We start from the raw sequence: 21,524 nt of genomic DNA, 5'->3' as shown, positions 1-21,524 counted from the left end.
AGATATATAATACAATGAAACACATGAAATTATTTGCTATTATATCTACCTTCACAGTGTTCCTCTTCCCATCTTTCAGCGCGTCTACATTCTCTTGTATAATTCTTCTCAATTTGTCGACTTGCAGGTGGCAGAGTCCAAAACCCTGTATTTTTCACTGTGTTAGAGAACGTTTATTATATATGCTCCTGAAACATAACGTGTATTTCACTGTTATGTTTTGTTTAAGCTTCAGATAACATGTATTGATGATTAGGGTAAACAATGACATAATCTTCACTCTCAGGGTGACAATCATGAAACAAAATGAATATTCTTCGTTCGTAGCTATCTGAAAAATTGTTCGTTAAATGTTTGACCTCTAATTTGCCCCCACCAAGTCACATTTTTCGACACTAATAAATTCAACTGTACCATTTTAAGGGAAAACAGTTTGGTTGTCCCCCGCACTCTTCCTAGAAGGCGCTACTCATTTGTTGGTATGTGGTAATATTAATAGTAGTTTATTGGGAAAAAAAATTGTATTTATTTATTTAAAAAAGAGATGAGTTGTTTTGACTGATTCTTTATTTCGAATATTACCTTTTAATTATAAATAACAGCGTCCTCATTAATTATTTTACCCTATTCCCAATCAAACGAGATCAACAATGGTACTCCACTAACCACCCATATCGTGTCTTCATTTTTTTTTTTAAATGTTATTAAATGAACTGAAAAGAAAATACTACTTAATTTCACCCATGTTTTTTTCTTCTCGTTTAAGTATTCTGTTTTGACGAGTATGGAACTTGTCAATGATATGTTAGATGAAGTAATATATATCCCTTTATGGAGTATAATTGAAGCATGCGACTTTCTTGCTGTTTTTAAGGCCAGAAAATGAGAAAATGGTCGAACTAATTCCATCTTAAATACATCTAAAATCATGTAAAATAAAAAAGTCTCAAGTTATAAATGAGATAAGTAAGAATATTCAATGAATTAGAATATTTTATGAGATCATATAATTTTATCTTCTATATGAAATAAATCGATGCCTAATTTAATACAAATGGTGGGGATTGTCTTTTTTAGAATATTTTTATTTAGATATTAACTACGTAACAGAATGCTCCAATCGTTAAAATCAATAAAAATATCATGAACCAAAAGGACATGAAGTTTTTGCTCCATACAATAGCATTTTGTCGTTGATAAGATTAGTATTTTAATCACTCAAAGATAATGTGATAAGATAGATGACATTTCTTGATATGGAATAATTATATTGATGAATTTATTTTTAAATTTTCTAAAGAGCTCATTGGCTTATTAACAGTGCAAGCGTGTCACCAAATGTGTGCTGTCCCACTAACGTCTCAGTCACGTCGTCTCTCGACTCTCGAGCCGCAACGTACAAACACTACGGTCGTCGTTAATATTAACTGGTAACCGGTAGTTAATCGGTACGCGTTTTGCTATTTAAAGAATACCTTGACTCTGGCGACCGACCTACTCGGTTATAGGTTGACTCATCCACACCAAAATAAATAGGCCTATGCATCCGCCAACATTTTCTTCATTTCTTCTCCACGCTGAACCATGAACTCTACATTTGGCCCTTTGTTCCTTCCTTAATTACGATTCTACCACTCTGGTTATGGTCACCGCCGCTTCACTTGTCCATCTATAAACAAACCGATATTTCTACACTGTGATGGCATCTCCGAGAAGTCATCGGAGAGTAATCGAGGAGAGGAATCGGAAGGGGAAGTTATCGGAGAAATCCATGTCGTTTCAAGGATATAGCCTAGGGAGCACTTCAGAGATATCACGAAGAACTAGGACTGTTCCGGACTTGTTCTCCGGCAAGGGATCTGCCGCCGGTTCTATGCCGGATTTACAGGTTAGGCCGAAGTTGACGAAGTTGCTATTGAATGTGACGATTCAGCGGAGTCCAGGCCCTGTACAGGTGCTAATATCACCGGAATCAACCGTTCATGATCTCATCGCCGCCGCTGTACGGCAATACTCGAAGGAAGGAAGACGTCCGGCACTCTGTTCCACGGATTTCTCCGATTACGATCTTCACTACTCGCAGTTCAGCTTAGCCAGTAAGCACCGTTTGATTACACTTCCTGGTTGAATCTGAGCCGTCCTAATTACTGCAATTTGATTGGACAATAAATTGATTAAATACCATTACCATTGTCATTTGAATAATCTTATTCCACTAATTTCACGGGATACTGATTATTTGATTGGTGGATACAGGCTTGGACAGGGCAGAGAAGTTGATGGCGTTGGGAACAAGAAACTTCTTTTTGTGCCCAAAAAAGTTAGGCTGTGACTTAACGGCGTCGTCTTCAAGATGTAAAAAAGAAGCTCAAACTGAAATCAGTATAGATTTGCCTTGGCCTAAATTCATGGATTTCATGCTCTGAATAATATTTACAGCTTCACAACTTGGTGACTTTTTTTTTTTTTTTACTCCCATGAGTTCTCTAAGTTGATCAATCTCGCCATAGTTATTTTTAAAAAGGTTGAGATTGTTGTGTTGTACATAAATCACTAGTAGTATTTATTTTGGATAGTTATTTTGTAAATATCTCAAGTCGTATGTAATATATATACATATATATACTCATTATTAAGAAGTATAGTGGATTTAAAGGAGTTTATTTTTACTTGAAGTTTTGAATTTGAGTTATAAGGGGAAATTAAACAAACCTCTTGTGTTTGAGTAATAAGTATTGGACAAGCATCCATAAGCGATAGAGAACGCTTTTTTTTAAGATCCATATGATGCAAATTGAATTTAGTCAGGCTAATGGATGTTTCAAAAGTCGTATACTAGGATCCAGTTGTTTTTTTCCCAGATTATTTGCATACATATATATAGTGGTTGGCTCATCGAATTCAACTAATGGATTTGTTTTGGATACCTTGAAAAGGCAGAGAATATAGAAATGGTCATCTTTCAATATGTATCCAATGGATTACTTCTCCATTTCATTTTTACTTAATCCTTGTATCGAAATACATGTTTCGTTTTACTCTTTCAAATTTAGCAAATTAGAGAGTTTACTACTTCCTCCGTTACTATTTATATGTCGTCCTTATTAAAAATAAACTATCTTCAATATTTGTCATTTCACAAAATCCAATGCATAAATGGCAGTATTCTTTATGGGTTTTTTACCCTTGATAGTTAATAGTATGAATTTGACCAACATAAGAAATCTAAATGATTAATTCATGTTCATTGGTCAATTTAATTAGTCAAAATAAATTAATTTATGTTCATTTATTGAAACTTGACTTCAAGAGAATACGGAATCAGAATACAATGGTAATTGGAAAGCTTACATAATATTTAAGGGATATGAAATCTAAAATGGTGACATATAAATAGGAATGAATATTCTTTTCTCATATTATCCTTAAGATTAAATAACTGCATAAAGTAATAGTAATCAAATTTAGAGTTTCAAAACATCATTAATAATGTTAGTTTAATAAACTACACCTTTGATTAAAGTTTTTTTCTCGAAACGTATCAAGTCAACAAGGGTCAAGTAATATGAAACAGATACAAGTATAAAACAAACCAAACAAGAAAATAATAAGAATCGAAATTTTAAACTGCTCTATGATTAGACGAAGAAATTGACTTATCTCAACACAAAAATTTGATATTGCAACTTGCAATTGGAAACGTTCCTAACAAGTCGTTCTCCACTTGTCTAATTTAAATCATTATATACCACTCTTCATGGGAAGTATAAACACCTTTATTTCTTGAAACAGCAACCAGATTTATTTATTTTTAAAAAAAATGGATCACTTAAGTTTCCTTATACATAAAGTTGCACATTTTACCATGAACTATTTCTTTTTTTTTTTCTTTTTTACTTTTACCCCTTAGCAATCGAACTTATGACTAGTAAGGTAGTAGGGTAAATGTTCTTTAGGAATTTAAGTCATGCATAAACATAACTTATGGAATATTATAATACTAAAATATAAACTCATAAGATACGAAAAAGTCAAATACCAGCAATACAAATAGGGACAAAAGTGGTAGTGACCCTACCTTATACCCAATCAAAACAGAAGCCCAATTCCACTTTTAGGACTTTTTAGTCTATGTGTATGCTGAGCTGCAATTTTGATTAACTATAATTAGCAAATTAAATTTGACACTAAGGTGGTTTGCCCGAGTGGTTAAGGGGGAAGACTTAAGATCTTCTGCACATAAGTGCGCGTGGGTTCGAACCCCACAGCCACCAAAGTTTTCTTTTTCTTTTCATTCCTTCTCTTAATTTATCGTTTCGAAAAATAAATAAATTATTTCAATCACTCTTTTTCAAATCTAAATCAGTTTATATTTTGTACCCTCCCCACTTGAGCTGAAGATTATCATGTTCTTTCTAATCTCTTCTACTCAATTATTTTTCGGTCTAACTCTATTTTTGGATAGTCGCTCGGCTCTCAAACCGAATCATTTGGCCATCTATGTGCTTCTCCAACTATTGCATCCTCGCTCTCGCATATTGTCCACCGCTCCAACTATTGCATCCTCGCTCTCGCATATTGTCCACCACTCCAACTATTGCATCCTCGGTCTCGCATATTGTCCACCATGAAGGTCACTCCTACCTTGTCCATATACATATCTTCATTTTCAATCTTATCTCTCTTAGTATATGCATTCATCTAAGCATCAACATTCTTAACATGAGGATTTACCATTAAGTCTCAATGACACATTCTTATTATATAAAACATTAGACTAGCCTTCATTTCATCCATTCCACTCCAATGATAGTTTCAATGTTTTCTTAAAGAAAAACAAAAACCAGGAGGATACAATAGCAAGATGATTGACAATGCATAAAAAAAATTAAAAATTGCGTCTGCCGGGAGTCGAACCCGGGTCTATTGCTTGGAAGGCAATTATCCTAACCGTTGGACTACAAACGCTGTTGCTGTTCCATTGTATACAATTTATTTATAAATAGACTATGAATAACTAATGCTTCTCTATTGTGTATTGAGGAGTGTATTTCTAATACCATAGATTTTTAGGTATTAGTAATGCAACGAGATTTAATACATGCATTAGCATGGTTAAAGACCCAATTAACCCTCACTTTTACATCTTTTCCACCATAATTGTGGAGGATACTTTTATAAATAAATATTTTTATACAATGCCAACTATTTTTAATACACCAAACCATGCATAAGAAAGAATCTATGTATAACTTATACAAGCATTATTAATACATTCTATTGAGCATTATTTTTATACACTCTATCAAACGATCCCTTAGTGTTCGATACGTGCAATCTTATTTTCTCTTTTTCCACTCTAATAGAGAAGAATTAATCCAAAAAAACACTCTTACAATTTCATTCGTAGTTACAGATTACAACTTTTACTTCTTTTTGTATCTTATAGTTTATTTTGTTACCATTAACGCCGTATATTATGAAACTTCGTATAACAATGTGGACGACTGGACGCAATGAAAATCTAGACATTCGTACAACTTTTAAACCTGATTTTTGGTTATCCTAGTTTTCTTTCCTGTACACTTTTTTTTTAGTAAACTCATGTATATAACATGGTGTAAATCAGTGTTCTAAAAGGTGGAGGTGCGAGGCGAGACATTATATACGGTATAGGGCTAGACATAAATCCGAGACACGGGACGTAAGTCTTTTGAATTTACGGGGCGTAGTCTCATATATATTAAATTTTATAATTTTATTACAAAGAAAATAAGCAAAAGTAAAACTTTCAATTATTTTACAAATAAATTTTAATAAATAACCTATAATATATAGAAAAAAAATATATTATGATTACTATTTGAGAAATATCATTACAGCAATAGTAAAAAATATAATTTAAAGCCAAAAAGGTAAAAAAAAAAAAAAAAAAAAGCCTAGGGTGTACGTTTTTACACCTAGGACCTACGTTTTTACGCTTGGAGCTTATGTCCCAAATTCTAGGACCTACACCCTATGAATCTACGTCTTCAATTTGTGCCCCAGAGCGTTTTTGGTATGCCCCACCCAGGGACTCGCCCAAAAAAACATTTTTGGAAACACCATTGTACATTATCAAAAAGTCTAAAATAACAATTTTTTGAGATTATATTTTTTCACCTTTAGTAAAAAATATTTATATAAAAAATTTAGATGTTGAAATTGAAAAATCTATTCACACACGCATTTGATTGAATCAAATTTATATTTGGTATTTCTTAACATCAATGACCATTTCATCTTAATAAAATATACGTCAACTTTAATTTTTGTGTACACATTAAAATAATTATACAAAAAGTGGACAGTAAAATCTTATATTTCAAACAAACTCAATAACTTTTACATAGAACATTTCCTCTTTTGCTTGATTTATTATTAGACATAGGGGAGAATTTATATGCTAAAAATAAAATATTTGAATTCGTGATGTTTTCATAGAACTAATTGTTTTATATGTATATTTTTTTTATAATTAATATATTATTGTCTGATGACATCCATGTTACAAGAAAGCTAAAGAATTTAACTGATTGAGTGTATGAGATATTTATCTAAAGGACTAAGGGATCAATTCACTCTTCACACATTTTTTCCTTCTATTTTTAAGGGTACGCCCATATACTAAAATTTTTAGATCCACCTTTAAATTCAGATTGACACAAAGGAGGAAACATATTTTCCCTTCATCAAAATATTTCATTTTGGATGAAAAGCCCATTAGAGAGCCCAATATAGATATGGGTAATTCGTTGTGGAACTAATTTCTTTTGGGCCAACTTTTAGGCCCAAGACTTGTAGAGGTATATTTTTTTGAGAAAATTTCAGAAATAACAAATATAATAGAAATAGTAAGGTATAGTTATAGTTTCGATAATTGTACTCTATAGTTATAGTTTTATTTGCAATGGAGGCTACGGTTGTATGTTTCTGCCCATTTGTATATTTCGCTTGTGAATATACAAATAGGGTAAGTATATACAAATTATGTATTTATACATTTAGAAATTTTTCAGAACTCTGTTTGTATATTTCACTTGCCAATATACAAACATGGTAATTTATTATGAATGTTTCATAAATCGTATACAAATAGCTAGGGTAAGCATAAACAAATCTAGATTTATATAATCACGAACCGTATTAGATAAATTCTGAAGTTATACAAATCTGCGAATTATACAAATCTGACTAATAGCAAAATTGGGCAAAACTGTAGCTGCGAATTAGAATTTTTCCTAAATAGTAGCTATAGCATTTAATATGGTTTAAATATTTGCTATTCTGCACAATTTCCCCTACTTTTAAATGAGTTCAGGTTTACTTCAAGCTAATAACAGGATTTTTAATTTTGTATGTTATTTAATTTTTATCTTTTATAACTTGTGAATTCAGCACATATAAATCCAATGTCAATGAATTAAAAATTAACATAAATAAAAAACATAAATTTTATTTCATTTCATATGATGTTAAACATATTGAAATATAAAATTAAAATCATAAATATGATTAGCAAGACCTAGTCGATCAAACATCAAAACTTAACGAAAAATTTTACTCATCCTTTGCAGGAGCCAAATCACTCCCAAGGATTTCATATGGAAAAACAGCACCACGCTCCTTCTGTTGCTTCGCCTTGGCTTCAACTTTCTCCTTTGCCGCTATCAAGAACCTTTTCAGTTGTTGAAGCTCATGAAGCTTCAGTTCTTCCATGGGAGTTTTTAGCAACCTTTCAAAGCTGGTAGGCTCCATCTTGGTTTCCACAGCTAAACTTTACTTTGAGGAAGTAAGAAAATGTGATATAGAATATCAATATCATGGGGGTATTTATAGTGTTAGAAAGCCATATTATTTGGTAAAAATGAACTCATGAACAATAATTATGTTGCCATAATCGGTAGTAGAATATCTTAGATTCCTTCTTATTTGTTTTTAGTTGTGAAAAATTTATGTATAGTAATTTAGTGCATTTCCAAGTTTAGATCTTTTGTATAAGTTATTTGACCCTCAATTTCGGACCTTCATATTTTCAATTAATTGGTCAACCTTCTTCAATTGAAAATATAGTAAAATAAATATTTATAAAGGTCAAAAAAATTGAAAATCATTTTGACTTTTATTTTGTCGTTTTAAGTATAATATTCTAATATATATATATATATATATATATATATATATATATTTAACATATAATTTTAAGTAATAATTATGTCAATCTTATTGATTTGAAAAATCAATTTATATTCAAAACAAATGTTTCATCTTGTCAAATAATGTCATTCACTACTTAATTAATGATAAGTTCATTATTGCGAATGATTAGTTACCTTGTTGAGCCAAGAAGTTTAATCATTAATTAAAATTTTAATTTGCGCCAATTTTATCTCAATTTGAATTTAATTTGACTAATATATCTGAAATTTGGTTAAAATTAAAATATAAAAGCTATTAATTATATCAAATATAGAAGTTTTTTCCTCCTATTTTCTCCTCTTTTTAAATCCTAAGAGTTTTTTTATCGACGCCGCACCCCCTTTTACTCAAAACCCTAGCACGATTTGATCATTTTGATTGAAATCTTGTAGACTTTCATTATCTTTAGTAATGATTTGTCCATTTGGGGTAATATCCTTAAGTTGTTTCTCTTCTTCATCAATTAAATGATAACTTCTTCTTCTTTTCGTTTCACTTATAGGTACAAGATTATTAATATTAGTCTTCACTAATCAAAATTTTGAATATTCTTTAAAGAAATAAAATTCAATTTCAAATTCCGCATTCATCGTTGTTTTTCAATTAAAATCCTATCCATTTGGAATTTAATTATAGAACCTCAATTTCATATGTGCAAGTAACAGTTGAATGCACAAAAATAGTGTTCTCTACTTAGATGAACTTGAAAAGGGAAATTTAAAATCCTGAATTCTTATTAGTGTAATGTTCTAAAACCTAACTTCTTGTTATGATTTTTCTCATCTCTTGGCTTTTTAGTTCGAAATAAATTAGGCGATGTGAAAAGAAACCTCAATCCATCGCTTCAACTTGCTATGCTACAAAAGATGGTTTTCTATAATATTTTGATACTTTCTTCATCCATTTGTTTAAGATTTGGTATTAGTCATTTGACAATTAACTATTTTTATGTCGCGATTTAAATGATCGTGAGTGACACTCACACTAATATTCCCGTGGGAGAACCAATCGAATTCAAGTCTTAACCTACTTAAGACCATTCAGAAATAATATAATAGTTGAATTCAATTGAGTTTTTATAAATAAATGTCAAATTCTAAATTAAAGTACGATTAATTCAATATCTAATAACTCCCTCAAGAACTAAATGTCGTCATACAAGAACTTCTAACTAAAGAAAGTCTATAGAAATGTCCAATATCTAACTAAGATAAGGTGTCTCAACATCCGAAAGGATTGACAAGAGTTGTTATAATGATCCACGATAGCTTGAATACAGAGTGCATACTCTTGAATCAAAAACTACTTCTCACGTAGAATTTAGGTCTCGAAGGAATCTTTAGAATATGATTTGCGCTCAACCAAAAAAAGTACAAGATATTATCATTACAAAGTACAAACCATTATATAACAGTAGACATCATAGACCGACTCAAATTAAAAACAAACAACACATAAGCCAACAACAAGCAGACTAGACTTCAGCATATAGAACAACTCACCATCAACAAATATAAACCAAAAGGTAACCATTTAATATAGTCATCTAATCACTCAAATACATCATGAACTCTCACAATCAGAGGCGAACCTTGAATTTGAAGACTTCGAGTGCAGCAAATATGATATCTAAGCTAAACTTTAAATAAAACTAATAAAAAAGGCTCTAGTTGGATTCAAATCGTGATCTCGTGGGTGAAACATCTAGCGTGTACCAACAACACAAAGACATTTTTATGCTTCTCATGGGTGCACTATTAATTATATACTAATTTCTGCCAATTTCTCAAGATAAATATACATATATACACAAAAAAATTTATGAAGTTAACGGATGCACGTGCTCCCCACCCTAACATATGGGTCCGCCTCTGCTCACAACAATAATTTAAATTGTACATACATGTTAAAGGTCTTATTTATTTCAATAGCCATGACATGCAAGGATTCAACTTTGTCCACATACCATAGCTTATAAGTTTCCATTGTGTCAATGTTTCACTATGACTATTTTATGACACCAATTTTTACCGTACCTCTCACAATGACTATTTCAACAAATTTTGATCAAATTTTTTATTTGAGGTCTGATTTTGTGGAATTTTCTAACTATAGTGAATCGACAATTTTTTAAGCGTAGCAGTGATATCTGAGCCTGAAATTGCATTAGATTTTGTCTATAAAGTTTAGATCAGAAAACTTTATATCATGTTGAGAAAAAGGGTGAAGAGAAATACCTCTCTACTTCTATTATAACTGATTATGTTTTTGGAGAAAGAGAAAGTGTAAATAATTCCTTTCTTAGCATTCCATGCCAAAAGAGCATAGGGAAAACAATCCCAGGATTATTTTGGGCTTTCACTCTAAATTACACCGTAGAATGAATATGCACAAAGGCCTGAGACTACCAAACAAGTGTAGCCCAAATAATGTCACAAATTGGATTAAGGCCCACATGATACACTACGTTGCTAACTTACATGATTAAACTCGTATGCTAAAATCTTTACCGACAATAGTTAATTGACTCTGGATCCAATGTCGCTAAAAACCTTAGAGATATTTACAAATCAAAGAGTGTTAATTGTCGCTAAAGATCATTTTTGGTGTAGTGAAGGTTGATGCATCAAGTACAAATCGATTAATACGTGGCTAGAAATGAGTCTTTATATCCATATAATAACTTCAATAATTTATTTAATTTCATATGCATACACTATATTTGATTTATTAAGGAGAGTTATATGTTGTAACATGTTGGTGTGTAGAAAAAAAAAAGGTTATAAGTCAGCCTGGCCATGAAAGTTGTTCTCTTGAGGCATGGATGTAAATCAGTTGGAAGTTAATAAAGTATGGAAATCATGTTAAATTAAAATTAGAAAGAGAATATTCTGTGGGGATATTGTATATATAGACAACAAAAAGTGACCCTTTGAGCCAGCATTGATGGGGTTGGGGGGGGTTAATTAAAGCACTTAGAATTGGAGCTATCATGACATTAAATGAAGGAAGTATATACTAGCTAGCTAGTACTTGTAATATTGCAAATTATCAATAAGAAGAAAAAAGACAGCAAAATGAGGGAGACCTCTCAACCAACAAATTAGGTCTTCCTTAAAAGTTTTAGTTTTCTTGTTGAGTTGTGATTTATGGTCTTGGATCCCACCTCACTATACTTGTCATTTGTCAATGTTTCTTGTAAGTTAGGGTTAAAATAACTTAAATGCATCTATCTTTAATATGGTGTGATATTGTTCATTTTAGATCAAGACCGTGCAATTTTTTAGAAAAGGCCTCAAATCAATAACAAATTATGTAACAAAAGAAATTGAGTTATTGCAAAGCTCATGCCACCCTTTAAAAGTGATTTCGATCCGACTAAAAGATAAATTGTTATGGCTGATCGCTTTCCAAGATTTTACAATATTTTCAAACACATGCACTTGTGACTGAAAATTTAGAGAGGTTGCATAAAATACTGTATAAGCAAAAATGGACGGAGAGAGTATTTTTTCTAAATGAAATATCAAGTCATTAACCTGAGTCAAATAAAATAAAACGGAAAGAATATATGTATATGGTGGACCATTCTAGATAGGGATTTTTGCGAATTGTGGCCATTCATGATCAATCTGAGGGTGAGGGTGAGGCAGCAGACAGAACCTCCAGAAAACATGTTATCAAAGAGAACTCCATAAACTTGTGAGTTGTGAGTGTGACTTAACCTTTGTAGCTACACCTAAGGAAGTCATCAAAGAATCCACTAAATATAGGAACCCCTTCTAAATTTATTAATTATAGTGCTTTTTAGACAAAGTCAAGTGATTTTTCTTTGTTATACAAGAAAATAATTTAATTAACTTTTAAAATAAAAATTGAATGATCATATATAAAATTTCACCTACTTAATTTTAATTGTTATTTAGGGGAATTTCGTGCATAAAGTCTCTCTTTAGCCATGTGGGGATCAGATTTGCCATTTTTCCCATTGAGGTATAAGATATGATTATCTCAAGATAAAATGTAGGAATATTTTATATTATATTTTGTTGGAAATATTAGATAGTCTTGAGACTATTTATTTCATAATTTATACCATAATAATGAAATAAGTTATTTTATATATATAATAAAATAACTTAATTCAAAATAATTAATCTCAAAATAACTTATTTCTAAGTAAACGATGCGTCTCTCTATACTTTTCTGTTTCTGACCTTGTCAGACGAGTGGCTATGCATGTTACTTGTACCCAACAAGAATTTTAGTAGGCGTATGCATGTTATGCCAAACCTTGCGTTTGGCGCCGACAAGTGGATTACCTAGTGGTATAAATATTTCTAGTAACTGCTCAAACCCTGTATAAACTACAAGTCTTAAGAATAAATCATAAATAAATGATGATATAATGAGTGAGAAAAAATAACAGAAAAAAGTATCATTACTCATAGAGAGACCCAAAAAAAAGTAAAACTAATCTAGGTCTACATCATTCTACCGACAAAGATAAATCTTCCTTTTTTATTTCTTAGAAAAAAAATAAAATTGTATCGTAATTTTTGTTTCATTCAATAGTAAAGTTATTATGTTAGTCTTTAAGTTTCATTCAATATTCAGTATTTGAGTTAAAGTTTAGTGATTCGATTTTTAAAGATTTGTAGATATATTAAGAAATTAAATCAGTATAAAAATACATCAAACTCGCACCACATAACGAACATTAAAAAAGAAAGCGCTTTCGGTCGAAATTCTTTCTATTAACAAACCTTGAACATGAAATCTTTGTGATGGCCTAATATCTTTTGCTTCAAACGTGATAATGCTGACATATAAAAAGATAAAGCACCTTGTCTCAAATTACCACAAGACATGCAATAATTTGAGGGTCCTAGGATTTTGATGAATATTAGTACTAAATATTTGTCTCCATCATCAATGTTTTGATTAGAACTTGGAAAGCGACTATTAAATTAAGAAAAATTAAATTCATGTAGGCAACATTTTGCACTGTGTAACTTTATTTAAGTGGACACCTGAGAGAAAGAAATTTACCCGCTTATGTGGCAATTTAAAATGATTATTTATTTGAATGCGTGGTCGAGTTGATTGAGCAGATGATCTCCAAATGAGAATCAATAATTCAAAAACTCTGCATGTTTTTCAATCGAGCTTGTTACACAGGACTTGTCTGGTATGATTCTCTTCTATGTGATGCACGCTATTACATAAAAGCGGGATATATTATGCGCACCCAAAAAATAGCGTGTCAATAACAACAAAAAGGTATAGATTATTTCAAGTCCAAAGTTTTAATTAAAATATTACAAATAAATGGAAAATACAAAAATATCAAAAAATCCCACCATCATGAAAAAAAGTGAAGCTCTTTTGAGAATAAATTGTGTATAGTGAAGGTGATTTTCTTGAGCATGAAGCTTAACTAATGGAAGACTTTTAATTTATAGGTTAATTAAACATATATATATATATATATATATATATATATATAATTGAAAAATAGTAATAGGAAAAGGCAAAGACAATGAAACTTCATTGTGACCCCAATAGCTAAAAATAATGTACTCTATTTAAGTATATATATCTGCCGAAAGCATAAAATAATTGCATGCACTAACAAAGTAGCAGGCTAGCGGCCTTATATATGACACATTGAGTTTGCTTATAGAAGTTTCCAAAATCTCAAATCAACTAATGATTCAACTGCTGTCATACCAAAATCTTTTCTCTTTTTTACTATTATGTGGTAGGACAATCTTACATTAAAATAACAACTTTTGATTCCTTATGCATAAAAGCTATTAGCAAAAGTTAAAGATTCTACTCATGTGCTGATGACAGTACTCTCTTGTTATAGAAGAAAAGCACATCAATCAATTTATAATATCAACAATCTGCTGGATAAAGAAGGGGCATAATACCTTGTGTAAGCTACTGTACATATTAGGAATTCTCTTTTCACGTTAGCCAAAAACAAAAATATATATAAAGGGAAGGTAAAAAATACTCTTAATTATAATTTCTACGGTAATATATACTTATAAGAAGAAATAATAATTTAAAGGGGATAAAGCTAGGTACAAATTTGCCTCAGAACTTTGCGAAATGGTCCAAATTTACCCCGTTAATAGTTAGGGTTAAATTCTCCCTTGAAGAGAAAAGGGTTCAAATTTACCCTTAAACTATGCGAAATTGTCCAGACTTGCCTCAAAACAATCACGGCTAGAAGTCTACAGTTTTTTTCACAGACGTTCATGTTGGAACACCATCAGAAATTCCGTGGTAAGACGGAAAGAGACTCATTAAGTTGAAATACCAAGTAATAGCCAATATGTGAGATGTTCCTGGCTAAAGTGCAGAAACTTCACCTTAAAGTTAAGGGAAAACTCTGTTTTTGCCCCAAGTGTGGCTCATTCATCACATATTGGTGAAGCAGAATTGTGATCGAACTCACGAAGATGTTCAATTTCTACCAGAAAAAACTTTCTGACAACAGTAATTTACTGAAGCTGACATATTATATAAAATACTAGCTCCTGTTATATGCATATACGTGGATTCTTAATGATACAATGAACCTCAAAAGAAAAGAATTGAAACTAGAATGACAAAAACTTGATTACAAGTTTCGTCCTTTACGCAATATCCTGAACTTTTGTCCCCTCTTGAAAGACAGAGACAAAGGGAACAAGAACAGAAAGAAAAATTCCTTGCAAGCTAATGAATTACAATGTCACACAACTAAAGAGCTTCTATAGAAGAAAAATACAAACTATCTATTCACTAATTCATCTGTTTTATCTTCTTCTGTGTTCTGTGCTAATACAGATATCTCTTTGCTCTTCGTTCCTCTTTATCAGCACAGTATCTCTAAGAAAATTCTCCAAAGATTTTGAGTTTGGCATCCTCTGAAAATGGTTGCACGAAAGCACTCAAACATTTATTTTAGTGTACACGAGTCAATACAGGACGATTTTTTTTTTAAGTTTCTGCTATTACGAGGGGACGATGATGCCAATGTAGCCAAATCCAGCAATTGTGAAAGTGATGACTTGGAGGAAGATGTAAAGGAAGTACTGGCTTTTCCCATAGAAGACATCATAGCATCCACAAAAGAAAAGGAAAACTGCGAATCCCAATTCTTGTGGAAGAATCCTGTACAATTAGACCAACCGATAATGCATGGTTAACAAACTGATGCAATATTCTAATGGTTCAATGATATCAAGAACATGAAAATAAAGCTTCATTCAAGAGAGTTTCTCACCTGTCTCCAAATAGAGATCCTCGGGGTTTCTTGGTTTGTTTTGTTTTTTCTTTGTTCTTGAGAGCATCACCTAATTTCTCCGTGACAACCCATTCGTTGGCTCTTTTTGCTTCTAGCAAACCGATAAATGTAGCCTTGGTTCGTTGGAAAGCCATAACGTTCTCAAAGAGAATCCAGTAGAAGAGTAGATGAATTGACCTGTCAAATTACATAATCAAATTAGAAAACTTCGGGAGGAAAAAATTCAGCTGAGAAGTAAACAAAAGAACTTGTTAGGCATATTTATTATATAGACCTTGGAGTTCCAACAGAATTCAATGCGGTGATAATGCAGGGGATGTAGATGGCACCCCATGTAGGGATTTCAACTTCAGGAACTAAAAGGCTCAACGGAAGAACAACACAGAAAAAGAAAAATGTGACCATGTGAGCTATGATCTTTCGGACGAAGAAGAAGCTGTAGATCACGTAAAACTTCTTCCAAATATTCACTCTCTGCAAACACGAAAATGAAACAATTCAGAATCTTTATTCAAACAAATTTAACTCTGATACCATGTAAAAAATGAATCTTGAACCTAACTCAACCCCAAAAGCTAGCTCATAAGGGGAGGTTTACTCAAGTCGATATAAGCAGACTAATTAACCTCATCCCACCCAATATGGTACTCAACAACATTTCTACATTGCATACCTTATTCCTAACTATCTCCATCACCATTTTCCTGAACAAATTGGCGGGACCACACGACCAACGATGCTGCTGAAAACGAAAGGCTTTGAATGTACTAGGTAGTTCACTTTTCACCTAGAGTTACAAAATTCAGTTTAGTAACTAGATAAATCTTCAAGTAAAATAAGGCAAAATCAGAGTTCTTTTATGAGGAATTTTATCAAACACCTGGAGATCACCAAGATAAAGAAACTTCCAGCCTTTAAGACTAGCTCTAACTGCAAGGTCCATATCCTCTACAGTTGTTCTGTCTTTCCATCCACCAGCTTCATTAATTGCTGCTATTCTCCACACCCCTCCTGTTCCTATAAAATTGAACGAGGTTCACTATCAGACCTCTTTATAACAACAATCATGCTATGTTCTTTTTTATGTTACTTTTAGCAATAAAAATATTTACAATAAATAACGTTGTTATAAAAAAGTGTGACGTTACCATTGAACCCAAAGAATGCATGAGTAGATGAACCCACTTCTTGCTCCACAGTGAAATGGTAATCTAATGACATCTCTTGCATTCTCGTTAATAAGCACTCATTTGCATTCACTGTAATAAACAGAAGGATTAGCTCAGTTAATTACAAGTTACCACATAATTATTACTATTTTTTAACTCTAACAATATTATAGTCACTTGGATGAAATGAATTAAAGTTTATATTCCATGTCATCAGACAGCCTGGAAATATCATTTTCAGTTTCGATTTTAATTATGTTGTCTCATTAAATTTTACTAATGTACACATCATACAACATGTTGTTCGAATGGAAGTGTCGGCGAGAATTGTAGATAGTATAATAGCACATGTAGACACTAAAAATGACGAATCTACCCTTCCATTGACCTCACAGTTGACAAAATGACAAACCTACCCCGGATATTTAGCAGTTCCCCGCCGGTAACTGCGGGGTCTATGACTCGGTCTCAATAAAGGGACAGGATAATAACGTCATTAGCAAATGTTGACGAGACTGATACTTTAAAATAAATAAACCTCTGACAAAGTCTTCACAAAAATCTTTTTAAATTTCCCAATATTAATTGCGTTTAGGAAATCTTAATTCGGACTAATCATTAAAGAATGAAACTAATCATAAACTATAATTCTTTGTTGCATGCTATATACGACCACACTTAACACTTTAAGTTCGCATGTTTTTATTCTTTTAAGGCGTCCTAAATCACTGGGCTTCATTATATTATTATGTCAAGGCTATTCAAAATATGTTATTTAATTATTTTATTTATCATTTTACTTATATATACAATATTCACTATGTTTTATTTTATGAGGTAGTTTTACTTAACACGAAATTTAAGAAAGAAAGCAAGACTTTTAAAATTTGTGGTTTTAAATAAACGATAGAAATTTGTGTAACTGTAAATCATTTCATTAAGGATAAAATAAATATTTTATAATTAAATTGTTACTTAGTATAAAAATGTGTCATTCTTTTTTGAACTGACTAAAAAAAAAAAAAAAATCACATAAAATAAAACGAAAGAAGTATAATTTTTCAAACAAAGGATGTACAATTGAACAATTTACATGAGTGTAGCTATGCCATGAGTTTAACAAATTTAATGAGAGTTGAATTGGAAAAAATAAATTAACCAATTCTTAATTATTGTTCCCACCACCGTGATTGATGGATTCTTCTTGGACCCACACAAAAATAATTAACCAATCTTCTTTAAATAATCCTAGTGTCACTTCCAGAAAAGAAATTGAGAAAAAAAAGTTTCCCCAACGGGCACGAATATGCGTAAGCATAAACGTACAGTAAAAGTAATTAGTAAGTAAACAGCAACAGTATGTGGAGTAAAAAGCACCGACACTTTGGTTTAGGAACATAATGTAATTTAATTAATTCAACTAATTGAGTAAATGATTAGCTTAATCATGATTAAAATTTGATCTTACCAAAACGCCAACGACCTTGAACGAGTGCAATTTCCGAGTTATGTACAAGAAAAGGGATAGATCGCCGGAGAAAATCCGGTTCAGGCCGGAAATCAGCGTCGAAAATGACGACGTATTCGCAATCTTTAACATAATCACGTTTTAATCCTTCTTTAAGAGCTCCAGCTTTGTAACCTCCTCTGTTCTCTCTAATTTGGTATCTAATGTTAATCCCTTTGTTTGCCCACCTTAAGCATTCTTTCTCTACCAAATCCTTTAACATTAATAAATAAGTCATTAATTATTTATTCATAAATAAGAAAGATAAAATAATAATAAAAAAGATAACAAAGGAAGGGTACCCATACTCATTTATTGAGTGTATACTACATGAAGAATTTGGAGGAAATATGTAGGTTGTGGTAGGTGAAAAATGAAATGTGTGTAGTAAAAGCTGGACATTCTTAAATAAATTATAATTAATAAAAATGACCCAATATTATGGAGCTTAGAATATATATGAAAAGAAAGAAACAGAGAATTTTAATTAATAAAACTTTTGCTTGTTTTCCACTAGGGTTAAGTATTTGTTTTGAGGGCTGACTAATTAAATTTTTCGTCTCAAGTACTTCCTATCATAATTTATTCTAACTAAAAATAGAGTGATCATATCCATCCCACCACGACTCTGATAATATATATGTTTAATGAGATACCTTAATGAGAGGATCAGTAGAATCATCAAGAACTTGAATGACAAGTCTATCAGATGGCCATGAAAGATTACATGCAGCTCCAATGGAGATCTTGTAAACCTGTCTCGAAACACCATAACTCAAATATTAGAACACTCTGTTTCTACAACTCAAAAACATAAAACAGAGCAAGAGAAATTTAGACCTCTTTTTCATTGAACATAGGGATTTGAACAAGAACCATAGGAAAACCTTCATTCCCAATCTCCAAATCATCTCCCATTGGTTCCCATTTATACCTTTTATCTGGTTTTTTCATGAAGATTTTAACAAGAACAATGACTATACCCATATAAAGCCTTTCAATGAAAAGCATGAGTTCCATAGCTAAACAAATGTACACAGCAGCCCTTAATAATGGAACAATTAATGGAGCTTTAATCAATTCCCACATTAACCCAATTTGCCCTGCTATATCTGGTGCTGTCCCCTGAAATGTCTCTGGAAACAGAGCATTTGTAGAAACCTCTGTCATATTTTACTTTCTTTAACTCAAAACAGAAACAAAATAGATATCTGTTTTAGCCAAAAAGCAATACTCCTCTAATCCTTTTCTTTTTCTATGTTAAGATAGAAGAGGATTGCTTCATTATGTAGAAAGAGAGAGAATATGTATGTGTGATTTGTTGAGTAACTGAGAGTGGGAGAAGGGGCCCTGTTTTATAGGCAAATTTTGAGCTTATTTTAGACTCGTCTACAGTACACTGACTTTAATTCAGTTTTTATAATATTTCATATGGTTACTCAACTTTCAATGGTTCTCTCAGAAAGTTACTCAACTTAAAATAGTTTACTTGGAAAGTCACCCAACTTTGTTTTATAACTCAAAAGTTACTCAATTATAAGTATTTCACTAAGAAAGTCACTCAACTATTGATATTTTACGTAGAAAGTCACTCAACTAATTTAAATATTTTTTAATTAAATTTTGTTAAAATCAATTTTTATTTAACGCTTGGGTTCGCTCAATACAAGAACTACAGCCCAACCTAGCTTAAGGCTAAAGCCGTGGACTACACCCCCGTGAGAGCCCTCTATTTGACTAACATAATTTTAAACTTATTTTTAGAAATTAATAAGATGCTAATTTTAATTATTTTATTAAATTTTGTTGAAATATATTTTTTGTTTTAAACTATTTTTTTAATAAAATAATAAGATTGCTACAGTTTTTTTTTTTTTTGGATTACTTTTTAACTTCTTGATTCCAACCTTTTAAAAAAACAAAAAAATTATTTTTCAGCATTAGTTCCAGTTAGACAATTGCTAGAATAGAAAAGAGAATTATTTTTTTGGCAGTCGCTACGGTACGTTTTTCACAAGAAAAATATAATTAAATAATTAGAGTGGGTGATAAGATAATTAAAATAGATATTTTATTTCAATAAAATTTAATGAAAAAAATATATTTAAATTGATTGGGTGACTTGATAAATGAAATATTAATAGTTGAGTGACTTTCTAAGTGAAATATCAATAGTTGAGTAACTTTTGAGTTATAAAACAAAGTTGAGTGACTTTTTAAGTGAACAAAGCCTAAGTTGAGTGACTTTCTAAGTGCAGTATTCAAAGTTGAGTGACCATATGAGATATTACCTCCTCTCCTAGTGTTTCTCTTCTCTCTTTTTTTAACAAGTGGTTTGTGATCTTTTGTGTTAATTACTTTTTTTTGTCTCAATTTATGTAGTATCTTTTGACCGGGCATAAAAATCTAAGAAATAGAGGACATCTTTATTATGTTTATCAAATTGTTCTTATGAAATCATTTTAGTTCTTACTTTTAGTTGATTTTTCTTCACAATAAAATGTTAAGTAGGATTACATAAGGGTAAAACGAAGATTGTGCCGTAAAATATTTACCAAATGAGGAAATGTGATTTCTTTAGACTGTAAAAGAGAGGATATCGCATAAATTGGGACAAATAGAGTAATAATTTAAAGTGTTAAGTAAAACTACTGATGAGAATGCTCCACATGGATTAGGACGAGAACTCTGGCCTCATGTAAGGTTCAAAAAACCTTATTTCTTTGAGCTAGATTTTAGGATGTGAATTAGGTCAAGACCTAATTTGATATGGTATCAGAGTCAAGTTCATTGTGTGTGATTGATGTGAGGCCATGGATCGTGTGGGGTTGTGAATATAGTATAGTCCTTGAATGTCATGCTCCCTATCAAATAAATAATATTTGGATTCGAGCATGTAGGAGTGTTGATGAGAATGATCTACATCGGATCGGGACAACAATCCTGGGCTCCTTTAAGTTAGCTTTGGCGTGAGTCAGACAAAAAACCTAATTTGATAAAAACTCATATATTCATTTTTTTTTCTCATTTGGTGTGCTTTGAACTCCCTACTAATTCAAATTTATCTTCATTGAAAGGGAAAATGCTCCCTGATAAAATAAAATAAAAAGTCAAGGCTCAAACTCGAAATCTTTGAGAGATTTTTATCTATCCTACCAATTTTTTCTTTACGTTCATGATCCATTGGAAGGTAAAAAGAAAAGAAAAATGAGGCACTAACTCTTTCAACCATTCCAATTTCTGGTGCTAACCTACCTTTCTACCAAAAACAAACTGAACCAATAACGAATAGGTCAACTTTTTG

The 21,524-nt window shown here is 31.4% G+C and overlaps 2 protein-coding genes and 2 non-coding genes across 4 annotated transcripts; 2 read left to right on the top strand and 2 right to left on the bottom strand.

The window, feature by feature from the left end:
- Positions 1-1,555: 1,555 nt before the first annotated feature.
- LOC125873211 (uncharacterized) lies at positions 1,556-2,616 on the top strand. The gene is made up of 2 exons (XM_049554111.1): positions 1,556-2,096; positions 2,257-2,616. The coding sequence occupies exons 1-2, from the start codon at positions 1,700-1,702 to the stop codon at positions 2,424-2,426; spliced, it is 567 nt and encodes a 188-aa protein (XP_049410068.1). The 5' UTR covers positions 1,556-1,699; the 3' UTR covers positions 2,427-2,616.
- Positions 2,617-4,191: 1,575 nt separating this feature from the next.
- On the top strand, positions 4,192-4,274 carry TRNAL-UAA (transfer RNA leucine (anticodon UAA)). Its single transcript has one exon. It is a non-coding gene; the product is annotated as a tRNA-Leu (tRNA).
- Positions 4,275-4,896: 622 nt separating this feature from the next.
- On the bottom strand, positions 4,897-4,968 carry TRNAG-UCC (transfer RNA glycine (anticodon UCC)). The gene has a single exon. It is a non-coding gene; the product is annotated as a tRNA-Gly (tRNA).
- Positions 4,969-14,796: 9,828 nt separating this feature from the next.
- Positions 14,797-19,541, bottom strand: LOC125873202 (glucomannan 4-beta-mannosyltransferase 2-like). Its single transcript, XM_049554101.1, has 9 exons — positions 19,061-19,541; positions 18,877-18,975; positions 18,182-18,434; positions 16,693-16,803; positions 16,425-16,561; positions 16,218-16,331; positions 15,819-16,018; positions 15,524-15,721; positions 14,797-15,411 (listed from the first exon to the last, which is right to left on the bottom strand). Exons 1-9 carry the CDS (start codon positions 19,388-19,390, stop codon positions 15,252-15,254), a joined length of 1,602 nt encoding a protein of 533 aa, XP_049410058.1. The 5' UTR covers positions 19,391-19,541; the 3' UTR covers positions 14,797-15,251.
- Positions 19,542-21,524: the final 1,983 nt, after the last annotated feature.

Source organism: Solanum stenotomum, chromosome 8, assembly GCF_019186545.1.
Source record: "Solanum stenotomum isolate F172 chromosome 8, ASM1918654v1, whole genome shotgun sequence".
Lineage (NCBI taxonomy): Eukaryota > Viridiplantae > Streptophyta > Magnoliopsida > Solanales > Solanaceae > Solanum > Solanum stenotomum.
This window is presented reverse-complemented; position numbering and strand designations above follow the sequence as displayed.

Excerpts from the sequence above, each read along its gene's own strand:
- LOC125873211 (XM_049554111.1), top strand. The coding sequence starts at position 1,700 with ATGGCATCTCCGAGAAGTCATCGGAGAGTAATCGAGGAGAGGAATCGG. Across the intron at positions 2,097-2,256 it reads CTCGCAGTTCAGCTTAGCCA|GCTTGGACAGGGCAGAGAAG; the intron begins GTAAGCACCGTT and ends TGGTGGATACAG.
- LOC125873202 (XM_049554101.1), bottom strand. The coding sequence starts at position 19,390 with ATGACAGAGGTTTCTACAAATGCTCTGTTTCCAGAGACATTTCAGGGG. Across the intron at positions 16,332-16,424 it reads TTTATCTTGGTGATCTCCAG|GTGAAAAGTGAACTACCTAG; the intron begins GTGTTTGATAAA and ends TTGTAACTCTAG. Across the intron at positions 15,722-15,818 it reads AATTCTGTTGGAACTCCAAG|GTCAATTCATCTACTCTTCT; the intron begins GTCTATATAATA and ends GTAATTTGACAG.